We start from the raw sequence: 24069 nt of genomic DNA, 5'->3' as shown, positions 1-24069 counted from the left end.
GTTAGATTTTAATTTATAAGCAGCGCGGAGAAAATTTGTCCTACATATGACCAAAGATTAATGCTTCTTCAAACTGACACTATTGAGCAAATATACAGATTCTTTAAGTGATCTTACCAAACACAATTTTCACAGTAATCTTTTGAGGCTTACTGTGTTCATTTTCATATTACATCTGAATCTATCCTTTTTTGAGAAATTCAAGCATGCAGTGGTGAAATGTCTCTGCTCTTGCTTTGAGTTTTTCTTGATCCAGATCAAAGCCAGCAGGGTGGGAAAACAATCACTTAAAATTGATTTGGGATTAAAGTTTTTGCAAATCAAAAGTTATTTTTCCTGCTTTCTTTCCTGCCCACACAGTGGGAAATGTAACTAAATTGAGAATGTGTCAGTTTAGATACAGAGGAGCTTAACAGATCTTGAAATTGTCCCAGACAATTAGGTTAGTTTTAGCCAACAGACTCTCATCATGCATTTACACATTCATTAGAATGCAACGTATTGAGTCACCCTCTGTGCAGCCCCATCCCCAATGTTCACATATAGAACCTTTATATAGCCTGTCATCCTTCATCCATCCATCGTCAACCTCAGGGAAAACAGCATGCACACACAGGACCACCACTGGACCTGTCAGGCCCCAAGCCAAAAATAAGTTAAAGGTTTTTTGTTGTTTTGTTTGTTTGTTTAAACTGAAAGTGGATCAGTGGATCAGTAACATTTACAGTACGGCCCATTTTAATGAGTGCATAACACCCGTTGATCTTTGATAAGATATATGCATAGGTTTAATGAATACGCCAACATTGAATATTGTGTTTACAAACAAGTGGAACTTCCTGCAGACTATGCCTTGAAGTGAAAGTGTGTAAAAGATGTAATTTAATGCTTAAATATCATTCAGCAAAGCATTCATCCAGGAGGAACAGACTTGAACCCCAGCTCACACTCAAGTGGAACATAGTAGATAGAACTAGAGCAGCACAAACTAACAAATATTTCTGAAGAAAATGTAAGCATATACCTTCTGCCTGAGGAAAATTGTTATGATCAAGATTTTATTGAGGTCTTGCTATACTTTAGGTGGTTGTGGCTTCTAGAGTGCTGCTAGATCTGTTCGCTGTGTTTGGATGAGTTGCTACAGTATACGCTGCCCCTAACCCTGCCCCTAGCATGGGTGCTGAGGAGTTTTCAGGGCATTTGCAGCTACTAGCTGGTTGCGAAGGTGTTCCACGCCGTTTCTAGGAAGTTGGCATATGAGGTGGTTTCCGTTGTAATTCCAGGTGGTTACCGGGAGTACTGCATGTGTCTACGGTGTATCTTGTGTTTGCGGTCATAGAGGAAGTAGTGCTAGTCGCGGCAGAAGTGATGACGACACTTGTGATTTAGCGAAGTATATTCAGCACCATGGAGAGCGACACCTCATCTAAATGTTAGTCTCTGTCACCCTCCAGCGGCCACATGAAGTAATGACAGGAATAATAAGAGTGGCAAGTATAAAAATATTAGGCTCTTTGCGTCATTAGTTAACCAAAAATACAAGTAATGTTCATAGAACATAAATGACAATATGGGTCTCACTGATGAAAATTAGAGGAGTGTTGAAAAAACATTTTTTCTCAAAAAATGTATCATAGAGGAGGCTTGCATTTTGTATGAATTTGTTTTAGTATATTCCACCCATACAATGAGCCATTCACAGGATGGTATCATAAAGCTTTTCTATTTTTTTATTTTCCCAAAAGGAGTGAATTTTCTGAAAATGTACAATAATAACAATAGCTTATGGGTGCAATTTTGTTTAAAACAAATACTGAATTACATTTAAACTATCTATATAAGTGAACATGTGTCTCATCATATTGGTTTTTATTTCTAAAAAATATCTTGTGATAGAGCCTTCTGTGAAATAACTTTAGGCTGGTTGGCTGTAGTATTGCGGTGTCTCTTTAAAGGAAGGGGGAGTGTAGAAGAGGGACAGAGGAAAGAGATGAATAGAAGGCACCAGAACCACCTACCATGACCAAGTGCGCTGTAAATGTAGGACAGAAATTCGAGTGGAATACAAACGGATCATCAAGCGACATATTCGAGGGAAAACCATGTTTGGATGTGCCTTATCTGACTCCAATCTTTTTAAATATGGTACCACATGCGATCATTGGAACACAGGAAAAGTATTTTTCCTCCCAAACATTTCTTGCATTTTGAAACGGAAAAGACGAGTGGCAGTAAAATATATCCCTGTGCTATCTTTCTCCGAGTGTCAATGGTAGGCATTGCATAATTCAACCTTATCCACCGGAGCCATTTGGTTTCTTCTCTTTGAGGAGAGGGGGACGCCAGAAAAAAAAAACCCGACTACATCCAGTAGCTGCCTTCTCGGTGGTGCCTGCAATTGTTTAGCAATGTCCTTTTCTCTCGTAGGAAGAACTTGCAGACAGTAGCGGGGGAACAAGCAGGGGAAGGATGCATTTAAAGCTGGATGTGTGCTGCATTCAGGGAGATTCGGCAATAATAGCAGCTCTAGCAGAAACAGCGAGTGCGGAGGGCCTGGGAAGCACCCAGCCCCACTATCTCCTCCTTTTCCTCCCCCCCTGCAGGACCATGCTTGCGTGAGGGATGAGGCTGTGCACAGGGACACCAGGCCAGAGCTGCGGCCTACTTCTCACAAGAGCCGGTCTCTCGACTGCAAGATCTGTGAACACATTGCCACCATCAAATCAGCATCTTTGGTACGCAGCTCCCTCTCGCTCTCTCTCTCTCTCTCTCTCTCTCTCTCTCTCTCTCTCTCTCTCTCTCTCTCTCTCTCTCTCTCTCTCTCTCTCTCCCTCCGTTTGCATGAAAAAAGAAGCGCTGGTGCTCGCGCGTGTGTTAGTGTATGTGTGCGTGTATGCGTGCTGGCTGCGGGAGGTAAGGAGGGGAGGGGAGGGGTGTAAGCAAGAGCATGAATGGGATTAAACAGCAGAGCCTCTGTATATTGATGAACTTCACCTCTTTTGTGTGACACTGATGCTCAAAGACATTGATACTGTGAACCCTAAAGGATTGTCAGATGTCTGTATTAACCCGTGCTAACTTCTTGGGTTATCGTGGATGTGTAGTAATCTGCAAACTGTTTACTTTACAGTTTGCAGAATTGTTGTTTGCACTATACTGTATGTGGTCTGTTTGTAGGCTGTGGCCTCTGATTTACCAGCTTACCAGTCTGTCTTTCTTTAGTCCACCTGATTTCACCATGGCAGTTGCTTCTCTCTGCCCGCTCCGTTTCTTTTACTTCCTGCTTCCTGTGTTCCTCTGTCTAGGTCATCAGGTAGATCCAGGAGCATGAGCAGGACTTTGAGCTGCGGGAGCAGATGTCTGGGTATAAGCGCATGCGGCGGCAGCACCAGAAGCAGCTGATCGCCCTGGAGAACAGGCTAAAGGCCGAGATGGATGAGCATAGGCTCCGGTTGCAGAAGGAATTAGAGACACATGCGAACAACACTTACATTGAGCTGGAAAGACTGGCCAAACGCCACTCTGCTCAAACAGACAAAGAGGTAAAGCCTTAACAGCAAGCACTAATGAATGATCAGAGATTTTATTCATTTCATACCAAACTTGTGTCTGTACAGGCATTTCTGCCAGTTAAGAGATCATTATAGGGAGTTCATTTAAATACTTGAATGTCTGTTCACAGATGAAGTCAGTTGCAGCTGAAGAGAGGAGGATCCAGCAACAGATTGTTGCTCAGCAAAAAAAAGAGCTGACTACTTTCTTAGAGAATCAGAAAAAGGAGTACAGGCTTTGCAAAGACAAGATCAAAGAAGTAAATATCACAAACAAATACAAAGCAAAGTTTATTGTCCCGCACATTATATCTTTTCAACATGAAACACATTTCCGTTTATTGGTGTTACAGGAGATGAGCGAAGACCCTGGTACACCCAAGGAGGAGAAGCAGGAGCGTCTGTCCAGGCACAAAGAAACAATACAGCGCTCTCAGGCGGAGGAGGAAGCTCATCTGTTGGCCCAGCAGAGGCTGGTCTACGACCGGAGCTGCAGGGCCCTCAAACGCCGGAGTCTGGTCAGGAAGCAGGAGTTTGAACAGGAGCAACTGAGAGAGGTAATGTGATCTTCTGACACCACATAACAAAATGTGTAATCAGATTGTGAAGACAAGCTCAAAATGAAATACCACGATTTTGGATACGACTATTGGTGTTTTCAGAAGACGTTTGGACACAGGAATATTTTGTGAAATAATAGTCGGTGATGAGTAAATCAATGCCAGATTTCACAGAAATAATGGTTTCTTTATGGATGAGGTGTCATTGATTAAAATGCCCAGGATAAGGCTACAGCTAATTGTTTTCATTATGAATCATTTGTTGATTATTGTTTGATTACTTATGCATAAGTGATTTCTTCAAACTACTTTGACTAACTTTCCAAAAATCCAGTGATATTCAATTTACATTTTTTATGACATGAAACAGAAAAACCTGAAACCAACAATGATTTGGGATTATTTTGCAAAACTACAAACTACATTTCCACAGTAGGAAAGGGTGCTAACAATGCGGTGAACATGGCGGCCTTCAGAGCAACCCACATTATGCAGAACAAAATGGCTCATTCCCACCCTACAAAACATTTTCAGTTTTGACTTTTGAAATGGTATTTTAACGCAGTGTTTAACAGCAAAAGTGGGCCACCATCACTAACATCATAAAAAATGAATACACTTTTCTGAAATATAACATTAACCTAAAGGTAAATGTAGTGTAGGCGCCAATTTACATGCAAAGATTATAGTGTAAACAACTTCTTTGGGAAACCTTGAAATCTTATTTTAAGTCAAGAAGAGGACCTAAGCTGAATTTGCGCATGTTGTCATTAAAAAACGACATTACATCAAACTTGTTGTCCCAGGAGCTGAACAAGAAGAGGACCCAGAAGGAGATGGAACATGCCTTGATGATCCGGCAGGACGAGTCCACCCAGGACATGGAGCGCAGGCAGCTGCAGATGCTGCAGAAGCTGCGCATTGAACTCATGCGGCTGCAGCACCAGACAGAGCTGGAAAACCAGGAGGAGTACAACGGCCGGCGGCAGAGAGAACTACACAGGAAACACACTCTGGAGCAGCGGCAGCAGCCCAGAAACCTCAAGGTGCCTGGGACTTTCTCTTTCAAACTATGTGGTTATTTAGTGAGTTGATATCCAGGTTTTAAAAGTTTGTTTATAAAAGGGACGAGACATGTTTCGATAGGAAGATTACATCATGGGTTTGATATGAAAGCTCTGCAGGTACTGTACTTCTGTCCCCTCTGCTATTCTCCACCTCTGACTTTTGATTTGCCTAAATTGTACCTTGTATTCTAGTTCTGAATTGCCCATCAGAAATATGTAGAAAAAAACATTAGAATGTTGCCATGACAACTGCTTCTTCCAAAAACATTTTCAGGCCTGTTGCACAATGTAAGCCATAATAACGTAGGTTTTTAGATTTGTTTGTCTCAGGTTGTTAGGAAAGTCCGTCTTAGAGTGAGGCATGGGAAATTAATAAAATGTGTTAATTTTGTTCCCTTTCTTCAACAGCAGGAGTCAGGGTTCAGACATCCATGTTGCATATTGTGGAGTGAGTAACACACATACAAAGCAGCAGCAGTATAGATACTTTTTCCATTCCCATCTTATCCTGCTCAGGCTCATAGGAATGGAGGGTTTATCTCAGCATGCATTGAGATAAATGCTTGGAATCACCTCTCCATCACACTGAACATTCAACCCATCTGAAATCCACGCAGACACTGGCACTGCAGCCTGATTAAGATTCAAACTGGAGCTGCATGTGAAACTGGACCCAACCGTATGAACCCTATCACCTGTCACAGGCTTGTCAGGTATCCTGTCCTCTCTCCATGTGACAATTGGAGCAGAGGTCTCATGTTTTCAGACCTAGATCAGGAAGATGTTAAAGTAAGAAGAGATGGAACTGTGACTATACATAAGAACATGTCTTAAATAAAAAGATTTAACCAACTAAGGGACTTGTGATGATTAAAAACTGTCAATTTTAGTTAGTACCCAAATCAATCAGCCAGTCCAGTCCTCTCTTGAATGTAGCTGCTGTGATGCTGATGCACTCTGACAGGTGTCAACAAGGAGCAGGTGGGGCACGTTGGCTCCAGTAAATGGTTGTTGTGGTGTCAATGGGCCAAGCAGTGTGTCAAATTCGTTTTGTGTAATCTGTTAATCTGGGGGCGTGTCTCGTTTAAACCAAGGACCCCTCTCGGTGGTAACCACAACCAATCAGCTGTTTCCTCAAACACATTGAAGCTCACGGGAAAAACTTTTCCCCGCTCCTGCTCAGTCTCTACCCTGAACCGATTGGTAGACTTTTACCGCGTTTTGTCCCTGACTTTAATTCCTGTGCGGTGTTAATCCAGCGACGAGTGGTGTCGGAATGTCTCTGGCGGATCAGCAGTGGTGTCTCACAAGCGTCCAGGTAACGGTACAGCAAGCCAGAGGCCTCAGGGTGAAGGGGAAGAGCGGCACGAACGATGCGTACGCGGTCATGCAAGTGGGCAAGGAGAAGTCTCAGACCTCGGTGGTGGAGAAGAGCGTGGCACCGGTGTGGAGGGAGGAGGCCGCCTTCGACCCGCCGCCGCTGCCGCTGCTGCTGCATCAGGACGGCGGAGGAGGCAAGGAGCACGGCACGCTACACGTCCACGTCCTGCACCGGGCCCTGGTGGGTCTGGACAAACAGCTGGGACAGGCTGTGGTCAACCTGCTGCAACTCAGCGAAGACAAAACCCGCAACAAAACCGAGTAAGTCCCCACAGCAGGAAGTTTGATGGTCATACAAAGAAAGAAAGAAATGGTTTGAGAGGGCAACCAACCATTGTTATACAGATTATTGTCCGGGTTGTGTGGTCCATGTCAGCATCCATGTCAGCAAGTGGCCAAACTGTTAAAACTTTTTAAAAAACAACCCACATGATCACCTCATTTTTAAGGAGTCTGGGCATCAGACACACAGTTATGTCCTGTTGGTTTGTCCCAGTCCTCTGAATACAAGGCTGTGTTCTGAGTATAGCTTTGATTTTCATCTGCGTCACAGGGGAACAACTCATGGTTCCTGGTTCTGTCAGTCATACTGCAGCTTTGTGGTCTTGCAGGACAAAACTCCATAATCCGTATTAAGTCCATAATAATTACAAACCATGTTTGTTCTTTTGTAATAATTGAAGTATACAGCATATGTAAAAACAGTAGATTAATGTTGCCAAAGGAATATCTTTCCCTTAATTTGTGCATTTGCAAAGACTTTCAAAGGCGAGTTCCCGGGATATTTGCACCTTTTTGCCACTGAGGTGAGGTATTTGAGCACACAGAGTCATGCATCACTACACACACCCGCTTTGGTGGGTTCGACTTCTGAATGTTGCTCACTCGCTCCGGTGCAGTTTAAGGGATTTGTTCCCCTGGCAGCAGCCTTCAAGGAAGCCAATCAGCATTAGGCGAAAGACGTGAGTCAAAGGATTCACTCTTTCAGTGGCTGAACTTGTCAACAATGGACAGTTTCCCCAAAGAAGACCCAGAATTCACCTCACTACGCCCAATGAGGCATTTTTGTGAGAGGAAAAAGAAGAAAACACGAAGCGTTCAGATTCTCATTATACCGTATTCACACCCAGCAAAGTAGGTGAAGTAATTAACTGCAGCCAACCGGTTTTACAGGCCTTGCCGGTGCTACTGTATGGTCTCGGTAATGGCAACCATACCTGCTCCTTTTTAAGCAGAAAAGATGCTCTTCATTCTGTTTTAAAGAAGAGGTTTAACATTTTAATTCAAGATGTCCTTGTTAAAATGTGTAAAAACCAGACCTTACAGCCATGTCTGTAGTTCAGTGAGAATAGAAAATGTTTTGTTGTGCTAAGCTGTTTCTGAGAATTTGAGTCCCCCACCGTGTGACTGGTATTATACAAAAGCCTAAATACACACACACACACACACACACACACACACACACACACACACACACACACGCACACTTCCTTCTACCACCTTTTCACTGTGAAGTGAGTTGACGCTACTCAGTTGTGCACATCAGCTGTTTGTGTGAAAGAGCGAACAAGAGCAGGTGAAAGACATAAGTGTGAGAATGAAAACAAAATTATGTTTCTTTTGCACCGGCTCAAGCTGATTACATGTGTTTAGTGCTGCTTGTGTAGATGTGGCAGAGGAATGCAGAATACAGGGTGAGATATTACACACAAGACATTTCATGTTTTCTTATGTAACATCAAGATCTGCATACAACCCCAAGAAAACTAATTCGCTGCCTGTGAAAGAAAATCTAAAAATAGCCCATCAAGCCCTGATTTTGAGATACTGGAGGAGGGCGGAATGTTTTTTGTTTGTTTGTTTTGGTAAAAATATTCAACTGCTTTGGCAAGCATGATACCTGACAGAGCAAATTTGAGAATCTGGCGAATAGAAGATCACTTCTCCATCATCGCTACCAATTAAAAACCCACAGTTTCATATTCATGAGATGAATTATGATTGAAAAAAAAAAAAGGCTAGTGTGGGGGTTAGAGTCGGGACCAGTGTTAGCTGCTTGAGTGTGTTTTGCAGCTTGCTAGTTGCAGATAGATTGTGTTATTTATTAGATAAAGCATATTTTTTATGTGACAAATATTTAACGCAGGCATGCACCATAGTCAACAAAACTCTCTTTATTTCTGCACATTCAGGGCTTTAAACTATCGAGGTTACACTACATACCTTGATCAAAGACAGAGCTTTTTTTTTGTCCCAGTAGAAATTCAGTTTCTATTTCTGTTCTGTTTCTGTTATCTACTGCTGAGAGATTTATTAGGGAGGAGTATGATTTTCTTTTCAAATTAAATTTAGATGAAAGAATTTGTGTATTAACCAGCAGAGGGAGCAAGTGCCGTTTGCTGTAATAGGTCTGAATTCAAAGAGTGTGTGAGTGAGGGGGATAAACCGTCCACTGTGTGTCACATCAGTGAGAAAACAATTTATCATTATTTATAAGCTGGTCATATTTTTTTATATGTAGAATTTAAATCTGCAAAGTAAATAGCTTTAATAAAAATGAAGTAGATTGAAAAGTAAAATATTTCTCTCTGAGATGTAGTGGACGAGAAGTATAATGTAACATAAAATGTAAATATAAAAAGCACAAGTACCTCTAATTAATACATATTTTCCTTTACATTGTTGCTTTGTGGGGGCGGCTGTGGCTCAGAGGTAGAGTGGCTCCTCCAGTCCATGTCGATGTCACCTTGGGCAAGACACTTAACCCCAAATTGCTCCCGGTGGCTGTGCCATCTGCATACAAATGGGTGTGATTGTGTATTAGATTTAGTCCTCATGGGCAGGTGGCACCTTGCATTGAAGCCCCTGCCATCAGTGTATGATTGTGTGTCAATGGGTGAATGCTGACAAGTGCAAAACGCTGTGACAAATACAAGTCCATTTACCATTCACTGCTAGTGTCAGAGCCGTTTGATCTTTAGCTGATCACTCACTTTCTCAGCGCTTTACAATACATGTTTGTGTGTGTGTGTGTGTGTGTGTGTGTGTGCGTGTGTGTGTGTGTGTGGATGAGAGAGGCTGAGAGAAAGCATTTCTCTGCCTGACTGTGTGTGTTTGCATTTTCACGTGTTGGTTTGCATCCTCGATGGTTCGCAATCCATGTGTGATTTCTTTCACATTTTGGCTTTGATCTGTCCTTCAAGCTTAAGGACATTGCGATGCTTCACCGTGTGTGTGTGTGTGTGTGTGTGTGTGTGTGTGTGTGGACTCTTTGTCAGTTGTACCAACCAAACTTAAACTTAACGCCTTAACTGCGCTCGGTTTTAGCGATGCACATTCATGTGAATGCTCATGCACACCACGCTGAAAATACAGAAATGGTAAACTAGAAGAAGAAGGCTTTCAAAGATGAAGAAGTTTAAGAGGATTTGAACATTTTCTCCATAGAGATCCTATTCAAAAACAAATTGCAAAAAGCTTAATAATTCAAAAAGTTTAAAGGTTAAAAACATGAAAGGTCATAGCACCTTCTCCTTAAAGAGCTGAACATTTTGATAGTTGAACGGATTCTGTTGCTTAAAAAATGCAGAAGGAGAAGAGAACCAAAAAACGTACAGAAGATAAAGTTTAATAAAGATTCAGTTAGTTTAAAAAAGCAGTTTAAATCAATAAATCATTCAATTAGAATGAAACAACTGCTATCAAAACAAACTTGGCATATATACAAAACAAATAAAACATTAAAAAAGCAGTTTAAATCAATAAATCATTCAATTAGAATGAAACAACTGCTATCAAAACAAACTTGGCATATAAACAAAACAATGAAAATATTAAAAAAGCAGTTTAAATCAATAAATCATTCAATTAGAATGAAACAACTGCTATCAAAACAAACTTGGCATATAAACAAAACAATTAAAACAATAAAAAAGCAGTTTAAATCAATAAATCATTCAATTAGAATGAAACAACTGCTATCAAAACAAACTTGGCATATAAAATCAAACCGACGATGTGGCGTGAACATCATTCTCAGGGTCTAACTGGACGCTGTCATCTGGAGATGAGACCGGCTGTACATCACGTTCTTCCTTCATGGGGGGACACAAAAGTTAGAAGGATTGTTAAAATATTAAAATAATCTTCTGTAACATTGGTATTTCTGAAAGTCAGAAATCAAAGTTGGTTTATTTCATTATTATTTGTATTTTGTTCTTGTCAGCTTTCCTCCCACAGCACAATCTTTGTACAGTGTGTCTTTTTGCAGTGTAGTTCAGGTTTGATCATTTGATCATTTCATTCAAACAAATCTGAATCTCTCTAGAAACAGCGTCCCAGTCTGAGTAATCCACCGTATTCACTTAACAGTTAAAAACATTTCGGTGGATTTTTTAGACCAACAAGAACATTGTTTCTGGAAAGACGTGGAAAAACTTTATTGTTAGAAAAATCTGACATTAAATCACAGTAAGAGCTGTTGCTGTTGGTGATTTTGGTACTACTAAAAATAGAGACCAAGTTCTGAGACATTTATTTGAATTAGCTTACTTGTTTTGACTTTATAAGCAGGTGTTGATTTCCAGAGAAAATTCTTTGGTAGACTAGCTTGTTTGTATATCAATTAACTATCCATTTATTATTGTACTGCATGATGTAAGTAAAATGAAGACAAAGCCTGCATCTTCCCTATAATTAGTACTATATCATATAGCTCTTTCAACAACACCTCATACGTCATTTTTAGGAAAATATTAGGAAAGCTTTCTTGAGCCGTGCATTAACTTTACCTTGCGGTTGTCCTCCATCGCTTGCATTATCACGGCGACCACCAGGTTCACCAGAACAAACTGGGCCGTGATCACAAAGGTAACGAAGTACAGTGGAGACACCCAGGAGAGCCAGGATGAGCAGCCCTCGTCTCCAGGACTACACAGCTTCATGGTGTCCTTGAGAGGCACAGAGCAAGGATTCAGAAAGGAAGAGGGACACAGACTCCAGCCTGCATTACAAACACTATCTTACTCTGAAGTCTTGACTGTTTAGTCACCACGGTGACTTTAATAATCGGACAATTAGAAACTTAAAAGAGATAAACAGTTCTCATCTTACGCTTGAAAGATTTGATCTTACAAACATTATTGTAATACTTTATTTTATGGGTCTACCATTTACTAATACTTCCCCAACAATTCTCTGCTGTGCACTATAAAACACTCCTTATGCTAACAGCAATTAGCTGAAATAAATGTATTGCAAGTGAACAGTATCTCCATCTTCCTTATAATGACAACCAAACGGTTCATTTCTTTACAGGACACCTCCCAGAAAATGAATGGGAAATGTATGAAATGAATTATACAAAGGGTTACCAGAGTGTCTTTTCTAATAGACACTAAGTAAAAACTACAAATAGTAAAAGGTATCAGAGGATTTTAAACAACCCCACCCACTGTCCTATCAAACCCTTAAAGTGTCAATGCATGCGAGTGTCTGGTACCGTCCCATAGACGAGTGATTTTTGGATGTCACTGCTTCCTCGGTGGTCAGGCGATGACGCGTGTCTACAGCTCGTGTGTATCTGCGCGTGTGTGTGTGAGTGTGTGCATACCTTCATGATCACGCTCCAGTTGTCCCCGGTGCACACTTGGAAGAGAGCGAGCAGTGCCATTCCGAAGTGCTTGAAGTTGATGTGGCTGTTTATTCCCCAGCATTCTGGACATTCTGATCCACACAGAGATGCACAACACAGACATTCAGATGCTGACTTCCGCACGGTGGACATGTTGGTTTGAACCACTAACATTTTTTTGAAGTAAGACAATTTGTATATTTTTTTTACTTATTGAAAGTGTAGCACAGTAGTAGGCCTACAGTATTTCAACTGTGTAATAGTCCACCATTAGCATTAGCTAAAATGGCTGTTTCTGTGGTATTTACTATCTCACTACTCTGCCTGGTTTAGCTGAAGGCTTTCTTGGTTTCCTTTGCAACAATATGACTTCTGGGATAAGCTCTGGGACCATGATCCTTTGCTGTAAGCCTTTGTGCATGTGTGTGTGTGCTCTGCTAGTAGTGTGACTGACCTAGATTGCCAAACAGCTCCACTCCCAGCGCAGCATAGATAAAAAAGAAGAACATGAAGAGGAGACTTATGTTTCCAACCTGGAACCAAAATGCACATTAGATCCCTCACGCACAACAAACACTACAACATAGATGCTGTCAATTCTGAATTTATAAGGAATCAGACAAAAACAAATACATATATTAAGCATTTACCTGCAACAGCGTTTTCTGAATCGTTTTCAGCAACACGCGTATCTTCTTGGCCTTCAGGACTGAAGAGAGACACGTCATGAATAGCTTTGTACATGTGCCTTCAGGACATACAGAGCCATTTTTTTGAACACCCGCAGAATGCAAAAAAATGTCCCTTTTGTCGGTTGTGTGTGCACACCTTGTGCCAGTCGGAACACCCTGCAGACTCTGAGGATGCTGGGATTGATGGGAATTGTTTCTGCCATCCTTATCTCGTTCAAAACGATGCTCAGGATGGACACAAAGACGACAACGACATCCAGCAGATCCCAACTAAACAGACACACAAAAGTCATGCAACACGTTAGGCACTGACGATACCTCACAGCGAATAAGGAAGTAAAATCCGCCCTCATTCTAGCGGCTTACCTGTTTTGCATGAACCTCAGTCCGCCAAATGCCACAAGCTTTAGCAGGACTTCAACGATCAGGATGACCGTGAGCACATAGTGGGAATACTCTATAATCATCTCTACGTACTGAACACATACACACACAGGTTAGTTTCCATCCATCAACAGAGTCCATGTAAATTCATTTTTTGTGGCAGTTCTACACTGTACACCGTGATTGTGTGTGTGTGTTTGTGCATTTACCAGAGGTTGATCATAATGTTCGATAGCCATCACCAAGACACTGATCGAGATGACGACAGTCATGAAGACGTCCAGGAAGTGGCTGGTACACAGGGTATGGATGGATCGACGTGTATGGGAGTAGAATGTGTAGTACGGCATCTGCTCGGGCTCGGGAATACCCGTGTCTTTGCGCACGCACGCACGCACACACACACACACACACACACACACACACACACACACACACACACACACACACACACACACACACACAAAGATGCAGATATTTAGATGTACACAGACATAAAAGGGAGATGCATTTATGGCTGCAATGATCAATGTATTGATTACGCACAATGTTGTAGTTCCCCTCAATTTCAACATCATTCGGCTCGTTTACCGTTTTTTCTCTCATTTACTCTCGCCGCTCTCACCAACGTGTTATTTTCAGGTGAAGTTCCTTACCTCTGCCGTGGCCTTGCTGTCTCTCTTGTTCTTCTCCTTCATCTCGCCTCTTTTGAGACTGCTGACACTGGTGGAAGGTTTCCACCATTGCACCAACGAACATGTCGAGCAGAAAGAAGCTCGTAATCATGAAGGAGATGAAGAAAAGGACAGTCCATTTGTTGTGGTTCATCACAGGCTGAGAGGGGGAAGAGGAGGAAAGAGACATCAGATTGTGTTTTCTCATGGATAATAAAATTAAAATAAAATAGTACACTGCTGTCTTAAGAAGTTGAATCAATTAACACCTCTCTCTTGCCTTACCATAACAGTGTAAAAACATAAATTAGATACCTGTTTGTCCACTCCCACAGCATCCAGTCCACTATTCATGACGTTCACCCATCCATCCTTGGAATACATGACGAACACCGTCAACAGAGCCTAAATGGGAAACATAGACATAACTGTTAAGTCAACACACGGCGACTTTCCAGGTCCGTATATTGTTAGATGTGGCATTTGCACGATGAACCTTGCTGACATGAATGCTCATCTTTTCTCTTGATATTGTCCGTACCTGCAGCAGGTTGTCGAAGTTGAAGGGCTTTCGCTCCCAACGATAGTTGGCCGCCAGACAGTCCGCCTTGTCAGTGATGTGAGCTATGTTCTCACCTAAGCAGGTGTAGAACTTTCCCTTGAACAACTACAGTGTTTGTTTGGGAAAAAGACAGAGACAGAGTGGTGTTATTTTTTTTTACCAGTGTGCTGACCTCCTCTGAATTGCATCGCACTCACACAACAAAGCCGTGTGTGTGTGTGTGTGTGTGTGTGTGTGTGTGTGTGTGTGTGTGTGTGTGTGTGTGTGTGTGTGTGTGTGTGTGTGTGTGTGTGTGTGTGTGTGTGTGTGTGTTCATTCCCACGGTACCTGCACCCCAAGGATTGCATAGAAAATGATGAAGACGCAGCATATGACAAAGACGTTCCCCATGGGCTTCACTGCGGCAATCAGCGCCTCCACAGCCAGCCTCAGTTTCGGGGCTCGCTTGATCACCCTGGAACACACAAACACAAACAAAAAGACGTTTGTTAGAACCGGCACGTGTACACGACATACAGACCCAAATGTGAAATAAGGTTGGATGCTTACATGCAACAGTACACGAACATCTATACTGTATACACACACTTACCTCAGTGGGCGAAATGTGCGCAGCAGGCGCAGCACTTTGACGATACCCAGCATTTTGTTTTGGCCCAAACTGGTCAGAGAGACAACAATGTGGACCAAAGAGAGAATCACCAACGAACCATCAATGACATTCCAGGATGACCGGCAGTAGCTCTCATTCCCGAACAGCAAACCCAGAGCCAGAACCTGGTGTTACAGCAACAACACATCAATTTAAACTTATCAATGCAATATTATATAAGAGTAACTTATAACCACAATATATTGCATTATAATGCATTATAAAAGGTTTATAATGCTGTAACTACAAGTGCATATAAGTACAATTATACAGTGCAATAACCACTTTATAATGCATTAGAAACAGTTTATAATGTATTACAGCTATGGGTATTATACTACACTATGATCCTTACAAAAACAAATGTAAGTGAGTGACCAGAAATACTTAAGTATTATGATACTTGATCTTATACATCCTTATAAAATGCTGTGATGCTTATAACTACAATTATAAAGTGCCACACAGTGCAGATCTCCGCAGTTAAAAAACAAAAACTGGTGTTTACCTTAAAAAGCATCTCTACCAGGAAGACAGCAGAGAAGATGTAACTGGACACTTGGAGGAACAGTCGCTCCTAAAGGGCAGAGTGAGATTCATTTCCAACCTGCCTGTATTTTTTATTACATCTTATTTCACATATTATTTGTTTCATTAAATGCAAAACATCCAGCTTGACTGTGTGTGTGTGTGTGTGTGTGTGTGTGTGTGTGTGTGTGTGTGTGTGTGTGTGTGTGTGTGATTGTGCGTGTGTTTCTGTATTTGCCATTTCTCATCACACCTTACATGACTATACTGTGTGGACACGCATGTACGACGCTATGTATGACTGTGTATAAGGGCCATTGTAGACAAAAAGTAAATCAATTATGGAGCCAGGTTAGGGGGATAATATTCCAAGAAAAAAAACAAATTCCAAGATTAAAGACTGAAAAAAAACTCAGAGACCAAATTCTTGAGGTGCTATAAAAAACACTTTGCACGTCTCTAAACTGTTGCAGTAAATATACTTGATATTGTGTTTGTATGTCATCACCGATGTCCTTGAATCAAATGTATCACTCTAGTCAGGAGTTTCTTTTTCCATCAAAAATCAAATACATTTCCCTCACAATTGTTGTTTTTTTTTGTCACTTTAATCCCTGAATTATTTTTTAATATTACCCTCCCCAGGTTCCACTATTTATTTATTTATTTTGACCTAAAATGACACTAGTAAGTCGTCCAAAGTATGTGTGTGTGTGTGTGTGTGTGTGTGTGTGTGTGTGTGTGTGTGTGCATCTGTCTATATTGGATAGATAGGGTTATGTGTGTGTGTCTCCACACTCTGTATGTGTCTCACTTTGCTTTTGGGGTCTATACCAGGCCTCTCCATAACAATGGTGACACAATTCAGGAGGACGAAGAGCATAACTGTGTAGTCGAAGATCCTGTGAGAGATCGCACGCTGGCAAAAGATGCGGAATCTAAACACACATACACACAGAGAAAATCAGTGGTGGGCCAGCAAAGCCTTCTCTGCTGGCCAGAGAGAATCACAAAGTTATAGCTATTTTATAATTTAATCATTTCTCATAAATATACTACATGTATTCTACATAGTACATAGCAATTTTTTTGGGGTTAAGTGTTTTGCTCAAGGACACATTGACATGAGACTAGTAGAGGGAGGAGCCGGGGATCAAACCGCCGACCCTCTGATTGAAAGGCGGCCCTGCTCTCCATTTAGCCACGGTCACCTATGTGTGACCGGTGTTCATGTGTGTTTGTGTGTGTGAGACTTACCTGTTCTGGGGAGACAACACGTAGAATGACCACTCTTCATGCTCTTTGCACCAGCGGAGCGCTTTTCCTTTCAGAGATCTCTGTGAAGGGGGGGGGGGTAATCTCACATCAACTGCCTTTGTCCAAAGCATGAGCAAAAATACTTTAAAAAGTTGTTGCTCAAAATAGAGGCAAAGAGACCAAGGCCGCATTATTGTGTGTAAAACCTTCATGTGCTCGGTTGGGTCCCAAACCACACTTCTTGACCTATCACTGTTAGGAACTTACGTTGTCCTCATTGGCATTTGTAGGTGCAGAACCTTCCTCTGGGCCTGAGTTGTTCACAGTGGATGTGCTGGGCCCACAGGGAGACAGAGGGTTTTCCTTTGAAAGGTTCACAGGGGTCACGGTGTCAGGGGAGGAGCCGGAGGTCTGAGAGGAGTCTGGATCAGAGCCATCATCGATGCACTGGAAACAACAGGAAAAAGAGTTTGGCGTAGGTGTGAACAAAAAGTGTGCGAGTGTGCCGTACTTAAAAGCCAAATTTGGTGTGATAAAAAGTATAGCTCTTGGAGAAGACAGAGGTCCTCACCTCGTCTTTGAAGCCGTCAATGACGATACCCACAAGGATATTGAGACAGATGAGGTTTCCTATCACAATGATGGCAACAAAATAGATGGCAGCCCACGGAGAGGTGGCCGCCATGGCATTGTACAGCACCACACCCCAGTCCTCCTCAGTCAGAATCTGGATCAAATGAAGAGAGTGGCGCCGACAGAGTTTGAGACACAAATTGCACGATGACGGTACAAAATTAGGAAGTCAGACAAACTAACCTGGAACACAGTGACCATGGACCATAGCACAGTGTCGAAGCTTTTTCTGTCAGTGCCTCTGTCCAGAGGCTTGAATTCACATCGATTACCGAACAGGTACATGCCGATGAGACTGCAGGGAAACAAGAAAAAGCAGTGACAATCATTGAAATGCGTGCATCTGGTGGGTGACAATCACATGTTTCCAAACAGAGAGCAGAAAGAATTTGTGTATGTACATGCCTGAAAATGAAGATGACGAACAGCATTAATATGGCGAGTGGAGCTGCCTTCTCCATGGCCCTCTTCAGCACATGCACTTGTTTCCTCAGTTGAGGGAGGAAGTTGAACAGCCTCATAAACCGCAGCAGACGAAATGCTCGGAGGACCGACAACCTGGCACCGGCTTCAGTTATTGTCTCCCACAGACTGAAAAACACAAAAAAACACATTTCAAGGCACTGATGGCAACTTCTGCCTGACCACTGTAACTTATATTTAATATAATGTTGAGGTTATAAACTAGCCTGTTACTGCGACTACTGATATTGTCAAATTGCTTTTATTTGTTGTTATATTTTTGGCTTTTATGGTCTTATGGTTCAGGACTGGTCTCATCCAGAATTCACAGCTATACCCATCCAAAATAATGCGCCATAAATTATCGCACAAAATGATGTTGAGTGTTATCCACGTAATCGTTAACAATGAAATATAAAAACCGCAAAAACGCACATTTGTCATGTAACTCGCGTACTTCAGTAACGCCACTTTCATAGTTATTATTACCCAAATAACAATCTTTTCCTAAACCTAACTCAGTACTTTACAATCTTTTCCTAAACCTGACAAAGTAGCATTGTTGCCTAAACCTAACTGAATTGTTTCCTGTGAAGATGGAAGTTTATTTAGAAAAGACCGTATGCATGTACCAAGCTGTGATTGACACGTCTTGGTAGCTTTCGTAGCAAAATGCACTAAAAATGAGAAGTGACTTTTTATAAGATATCATACGAACCGTTGATACGATACGTTGTATAGTTTTCTGTTATTATTACGATGTTTTTACTGTGTTGTTTTTAAGTCTTTGCTAAATTTGATTGCACAGCACTTTGGTCCACTACTGCTGTTTTTAAATGTGCTCTCTGACTAAATTGTTACTGGACTTTTGCTCGATACATGAACAGTTTCTGTGTACCACGGTCGAAAGCGTTGTTCCAATGAGAGTTGAACCCCAAACGATGACATCGTAATATAATGTGAACATCAGTGATGGCACTCATTATGAGACAAAAAGTGGAGGTCAAAAGTCAGACCGCATGGGATCATATTACCTGATGATGACGATGCCAAAGTCAAACAAGTTCTGTCCATCTGTGAAGTATGTCCACGTGAGAGCCATCAGCTTCAAGACCATCTCCACCACAAAGACAGCTGTGAAAATGCTGTTGGTGATCCGCAAAATGTCCGTCAACTCCTTCGGCTGTAGGAAGAGAGGATGGAGAGCAGGTAAAGTGAGGGAGCAACAGGGAGCAATAGAAAGCAAGTGATGATGCAAAGAGAGGAGGAGCAAGAAAGAGAATTCAAGGAAGTTCAAAGTTTTATATTTTGTATTTTATATTTTTTACAACCTACTTACAAGGTCCCAACAGAACAATTATTTTTTTTGTTTTTTATAGTACTTTAATTTGGGTAAGCAAGCATATTGTAAACAATAAATCATATTGATTAAACTTGTTTTAAATGTGGTTTAAACTTGGATTTACTAAACAGAGATGCGTTTTTAAGTGTGCAACGGAGCTCTTCTTAATTCTAAATCTGGATCTATCATTTGAAACCTAGTTTTGCTAAACTATGATTTGATTTTCATCTTAGATTATGTTCATCCTTGTTGGAGCATCCAAGCCTCAGTCTATCATCACCTCACAAACTTGAAATTCATAGTAAGCAGACAGAAGTACCTGGTTGTGATGCTCTATGGCCGTGGTGAGAATACTGAGGAGGACAGCGAACGCGATCACCAGGTCAAAGACAGTACTTTTGATGACTCGCTCAAGTCTCGCCTTGAATAGCATCCAAACTTGAGCCCCAACCTGAAAGATGACAAGCTCAAGTTAGGTGACCTCTTGTTGGCGAGACAACAATGCTGCTGCTGGAGGTAATGCAGAACGTCGTTGAATAGTCTCACCGCTAAGTCATCAGTCCCGCTGTCCCCGCCATCATGGTGCACCCTGTTACGATGACAGTAAATAACCGAGAGGGAGTTATTTTCAGGTTAAATGAAGACAAATGAAGACACCAACATGTTTCAAATGCCAAAAGACGTTCAGGTTGTATACAGCGACCGACCTGTTGGCTGCACGTTTGATCCTGTCCAGGCAGCTGGTTAGTTTGGAACAGAGCCACGCGATGAACACAGTGCCCGCTGATGGCCTGCCATTCTGATTTCCCCTCATCCTCTCCAATCTGTTTGAGAACTGGGTGGCGATGACGACTGCGCACACATTCATCATGATGAAGGAGCCCATCTAATTTGGGGAAGTAAACAAGGGGTTCGAAAAATGCTTCAGGGAAATTGCACCAGCAATCTACGTTTTTCTGCCCTCAATTACATTTAGAAAAACTCTTTAAAGAGTTTAGTGGTTGTATTTATGCAGAACTGCATGCAAAACAATTGTGAGGATCACGACTGCTGTTAATACATAGCATAAAACTCAAATCTACAGTTTACTGAAAGCCTCTTTATTTGAAGAAAAAACGTACTTAAAAAAAAAAAAACTTAGCGAGCCAGGACAGCCAAAATGTACCAGTGTGGAATAATACCAACACATAAACTGTTGTTTGAGTCCCAGGAACATGGTCAAATGCTACGGTGTTAAAGACGAGTGGCTACTCACAATGGTGACGAGCAGGAAGAAGGGAAAACTCCAGAAGGAATACACATCCATGACCTGAAACATGATGTCCGACCATCCTTCTAGTGTGACAATCTGCAGGTAGAGAGCGACAAAGAGTGACAAAAGAATACAATATTAGTTAAGCTTAGTTAACAAACATGCTGACCAATGAGTCACATAGATGGATGGATGGATGGATGGACAGACAGATAGATGCATTTCTAATAGTCCTTTTTACCTGGAATATGGTTATCCAGGCGTAGCCGATGTTGTCAAAGTTGACGGCTCCTCTGTAAGGGTTCTGGTCTCCAGCACGACAGATGTTGTAGAGCACGTTCCAGTTGACACAGGCGTTAACACCGGCCCCGGCCACCGTGGGGGCCAACACATTCGGCGCACCTTGGGGAGGGATCAAGGTGCACGTTTGGCCGTTCTCTGTGTGCGGTGGCACGTCACGGCAGCGTTGCATCCCGTCCCCGCCGTCGGGGGAACAGATGAACGGGTATACCTCATCGTACTTGCTCGTGTAGTGGGGACTCAAGGACACATTGTACCTTCTACTTCGAGAAAAGAATGACAGTTTTGTAGAGTTGAGAAAAGAAGAATATATATACAGCAGGTCATGTTAGTGACACATGGATTAATGGAGTAAATCATTGAGAAATGTGGAGAAACATCAAAACCTAATGTTCTAAAAACAAGATGGAGGGTTTGGTGTGAAATGTATTATCAAGTCTCTTGAGAATTATGGCCTTACGTGGCAATGTCCTCTCCCAGGAAGCAGCGGTTGAGTAGCTGCCCCGCCCACAGCTGGACTCCCATCACCCCGAAGATGTGGATGACAAACAGGGCGAGTAAAAGAACAGTTGCCAACATGGGCAAGATCTCCAAGAGCACTGTCACCATGACACGCATTCCTGCACAGATGAAGACGAAAAGATGCCGCTATTTTTTAATAATCTTTGTCACACACAAGACAAATTCAATTCATGTGCACTCATGTTTAAAGATAGATAGTTGACCTTCTTAATTCTTCTGAATTAACTGTAATTTATTTTCCTAAAGATTCTTTCGTCAAACCAGTAAAAAGAGAGCTGCAATAATCTAAGCGGCTTGTATTTCAGTGTTTACATCCATTGTTCTTGCCAGATAGAAGACATGTTATAATAAAGCAATAAAGCAGACTGCTTTGGGAGGTTTATCACATCGATCTACACCCAAAGAGTCACATTAAAAGCTTGAAATGTTCCACCACGTTAACACCACTACATAATGCGCTTACTGTGGGTATGTTTGGAAACACTGGGCGAAACAACAACCTTTCGAGGACCACGGCAAATTGAAACGTTGACTTACTTTCTACTCTGCCGATCAGTCGCATCAGCCCGAGCACATGACAGACCTTCACGTTGAGGCCAAGGGACTCCAGGAAGTAGAAAACCAACCTGAAGGGACAGAAACAGGGAGAGAAGTTTTATTTTCTGTTTTCATAAGCAAAAATAAAAATGTACACGCATTCTCATACTGAATATGAATCCAATCTGATCATAGATAAGCCAAGAGCTGGTAGTTCAAAACCCTTTTTGAATAATGGCTTCTTTAGACTATTATCAAAAAGTCAGACCAGTCTGAAAAAAGTTGTCCAAACTTTTGGGTTTCTCTGCTTTGAAACACTCTGCTGTGTTTGTGAGTGAATGCTCGTGTGTGTTTTCTTTAAGAGAAACGGAGAATTGAAATGTGGTGTTCTCCAAAGGTGACTGATGTTGTTTATCAGTGATTTTCCGGCATGAGCGAAAGGCATTTTGGGATACTCACTCTGCTACGTTGATGAATAGGTCGAACTTGTTCCAGCGGTTGCTGAGGTAACTCCCTTCATCGCCAAAGCCTCCCTTGGCCAACATCTTGATGAGCATTTCCACGATAAAAAATGCCAAGACAAAGGTATTCACCATCTGCAATACATAATAGAAGAAAAAAATCACTGGTACCATACTAAAGTATGTGGCATGTGTTTTCACGGAGAGAAAGGACACTTTTTAATTGTATTTCAACTTAAAAGAGTGCAGGTGTCACTCTAACCTCTAGTTTGTAGCTCCTCTCGCGACCGGGCTCGTCCATGCCCAGACTCATGCAGTTGACGAGGATCACCAGTATGGACACAAAATCCAACCACGTGCAGGAAGAGGTTAAGGTCACAACTCATACATGTTCATTAATTCATGAAACTTATCAACAACAGAGCACCGATGGTTACATACTAGAAAGACCTAATGGGACTAATGATGGCTAGATTAAACGATGTTACAATGTAATAATAGCGACAGTGTATCCTTTACTCTGAAATATACATATTGATGTATCTACTCAAGCATACTCAACGTTTGTATTATTCTGACACATATTTGGGCATGCCAGGTGTCAGACAAAGGTTAAACTTCCAGCAGTGAGAAAGGATATGGGCTACAGGCCACTTTCAGACACCAGTTACGGGGTCTTGTGGTCTGTTTGAACCAGACCAAGACCTCCGGGGCCAGATCCGGGTACGGCAGCTCCGTGGAGTCGTCGGCTGGTATGCCGAGTGCCACTTCAGTCATGATTGAGTTACAGCAAAGTTACTCAGGAGAGAGGTGAAGAGAGGAATGGGCTAAAGTGAAGAAAAACAGGCAGGCAACTATTCTGTGTACTGATATGTCGTGTAGCCTAATTTATAACTCATCATATGTAATGCACTTCCTCATTAGCTTAGGAGTTTAAAACATAGCATTAACACTTTAACTACTTTAGAAGTTTGAATACATATTTGACAGTAAACAGCTGGAAGGTGTTTATGCAGTTATTACGCATTATTGTGGATTATCCCTTTGTAACCAGGACACTGAGACTGTTAGTGTGTGTGTGTGTGTGTGTGTGTGTGTGTGTGTGTGTGTGTGTGTGTGTGTGTTTGTGTGTGTGTGTGTGAGAGAGAGAGTGAGATATGTGCACCACACATAAATTCCCATAAACTTCCATTATTTCAAGTAATGTTGACTAAAAGCCTCACTACAAAAAAAGCAAAGTTATCTGCCTGGTTAGAGTTGTCTGATGGAATTTATTTTTATTTCGTTTTATTAATCAATTCAAAATGAAATATATGTGGAGAAAGCATTCAGCTCATGTACTTGACTAAAAGCAAGTAGCATTATAATTAAAAAAAAATATGCTTTGCAAATATCACACATTGCAGAAAACTGTCGACCATTGTAGACGTAAACATTCCAAATGTGTCGCAGTTCATCTCGTGTTGCCCTGTATGCAAATTAATCAGCTGACCGGAAGTAAACACGCAACTCCGTAGAAACGGTCTTTTCTATAACAGTGCGGTCATCCTTTTTCATAAAGGCATCATGATGTTTTGCATGCAACGTCCTTCTTCATTAGCTTAGCATCTCAAAACTAAAT

The 24069-nt window shown here is 41.7% G+C and overlaps 3 protein-coding genes across 4 annotated transcripts; 2 read left to right on the top strand and 1 right to left on the bottom strand.

Annotated features, from left to right (window-relative positions):
* Nucleotides 1–1974: 1974 nt before the first annotated feature.
* LOC137869024 (serine/threonine-protein kinase TAO3-like) lies at nt 1975–6021 on the top strand. Of its 2 annotated transcripts, XM_068706112.1 has the most exons (6): nt 1975–2735; nt 3306–3542; nt 3683–3813; nt 3898–4108; nt 4918–5157; nt 5587–6021. In XM_068706112.1, exons 2-6 carry the CDS (start codon nt 3357–3359, stop codon nt 5632–5634), a joined length of 816 nt encoding a protein of 271 aa, XP_068562213.1. In that variant the 5' UTR covers nt 1975–2735; nt 3306–3356; the 3' UTR covers nt 5635–6021. The 2 variants fall into 2 exon arrangements, with proteins under 2 accessions (XP_068562213.1, XP_068562214.1); XM_068706113.1 differs by having other exon boundaries at nt 3683–3811; nt 3905–4108; nt 4918–6021.
* Nucleotides 6022–6309: 288 nt separating this feature from the next.
* On the top strand, nt 6310–6823 carry LOC137868751 (rab11 family-interacting protein 2-like). The gene has a single exon (XM_068705644.1). The coding sequence runs from the start codon at nt 6455–6457 to the stop codon at nt 6821–6823; it is 369 nt and encodes a 122-aa protein (XP_068561745.1). The 5' UTR covers nt 6310–6454.
* A 3670-nt stretch (nt 6824–10493) lies between these two features.
* Nucleotides 10494–22749, bottom strand: LOC137868750 (voltage-dependent T-type calcium channel subunit alpha-1I-like). Its single transcript, XM_068705643.1, has 30 exons — nt 22711–22749; nt 22447–22583; nt 21988–22076; nt 21389–21548; nt 20870–21188; nt 20632–20724; nt 20084–20262; nt 19828–19965; nt 19696–19729; nt 19069–19217; nt 17978–18163; nt 17756–17867; nt 17511–17666; nt 17207–17386; nt 16940–17019; nt 16497–16620; nt 15663–15731; nt 15095–15279; nt 14830–14956; nt 14482–14607; nt 14256–14345; nt 13923–14100; nt 13476–13642; nt 13249–13358; nt 13019–13152; nt 12841–12899; nt 12645–12723; nt 12170–12282; nt 11349–11507; nt 10494–10652 (listed from the first exon to the last, which is right to left on the bottom strand). Exons 1-30 carry the CDS (start codon nt 22747–22749, stop codon nt 10563–10565), a joined length of 3861 nt encoding a protein of 1286 aa, XP_068561744.1. The 3' UTR covers nt 10494–10562.
* Between the last annotated feature and the right edge of the window lie 1320 nt (nt 22750–24069).

Source organism: Cebidichthys violaceus, unplaced genomic scaffold (assembly GCF_023349555.1).
Source record: "Cebidichthys violaceus isolate CVI_PGR_0920_01 unplaced genomic scaffold, fCebVio1.0.p SCAF_12, whole genome shotgun sequence".
Lineage (NCBI taxonomy): Eukaryota > Metazoa > Chordata > Actinopteri > Perciformes > Stichaeidae > Cebidichthys > Cebidichthys violaceus.
The sequence above is the reverse complement of the archived record's forward strand: the minus strand, read 5'-3'. Positions and strand labels throughout refer to the sequence as shown.

Bases quoted from the DNA above. Each gene is read 5' to 3' on its own strand.
- LOC137868751 (XM_068705644.1), top strand. From the start codon at position 6,455: ATGTCTCTGGCGGATCAGCAGTGGTGTCTCACAAGCGTCCAGGTAACG.
- LOC137868750 (XM_068705643.1), bottom strand. From the start codon at position 22,749: ATGGACGAGCCCGGTCGCGAGAGGAGCTACAAACTAGAG. The intron at 22,077-22,446 runs GTGAGTATCCCA...CTGTCCCTTCAG, and splicing joins CTATTCATCAACGTAGCAGA to GTTGGTTTTCTACTTCCTGG. The intron at 15,732-16,496 runs GTGAGACACATA...TCTGCCCTTTAG, and splicing joins GTATAGACCCCAAAAGCAAA to GAGCGACTGTTCCTCCAAGT.
- LOC137869024 (XM_068706112.1), top strand. From the start codon at position 3,357: ATGTCTGGGTATAAGCGCATGCGGCGGCAGCACCAGAAGCAGCTGATC. The intron at 3,543-3,682 runs GTAAAGCCTTAA...GTCTGTTCACAG, and splicing joins CTGCTCAAACAGACAAAGAG to ATGAAGTCAGTTGCAGCTGA. The intron at 3,814-3,897 runs AAATATCACAAA...CCGTTTATTGGT, and splicing joins AAAGACAAGATCAAAGAAGT to GTTACAGGAGATGAGCGAAG.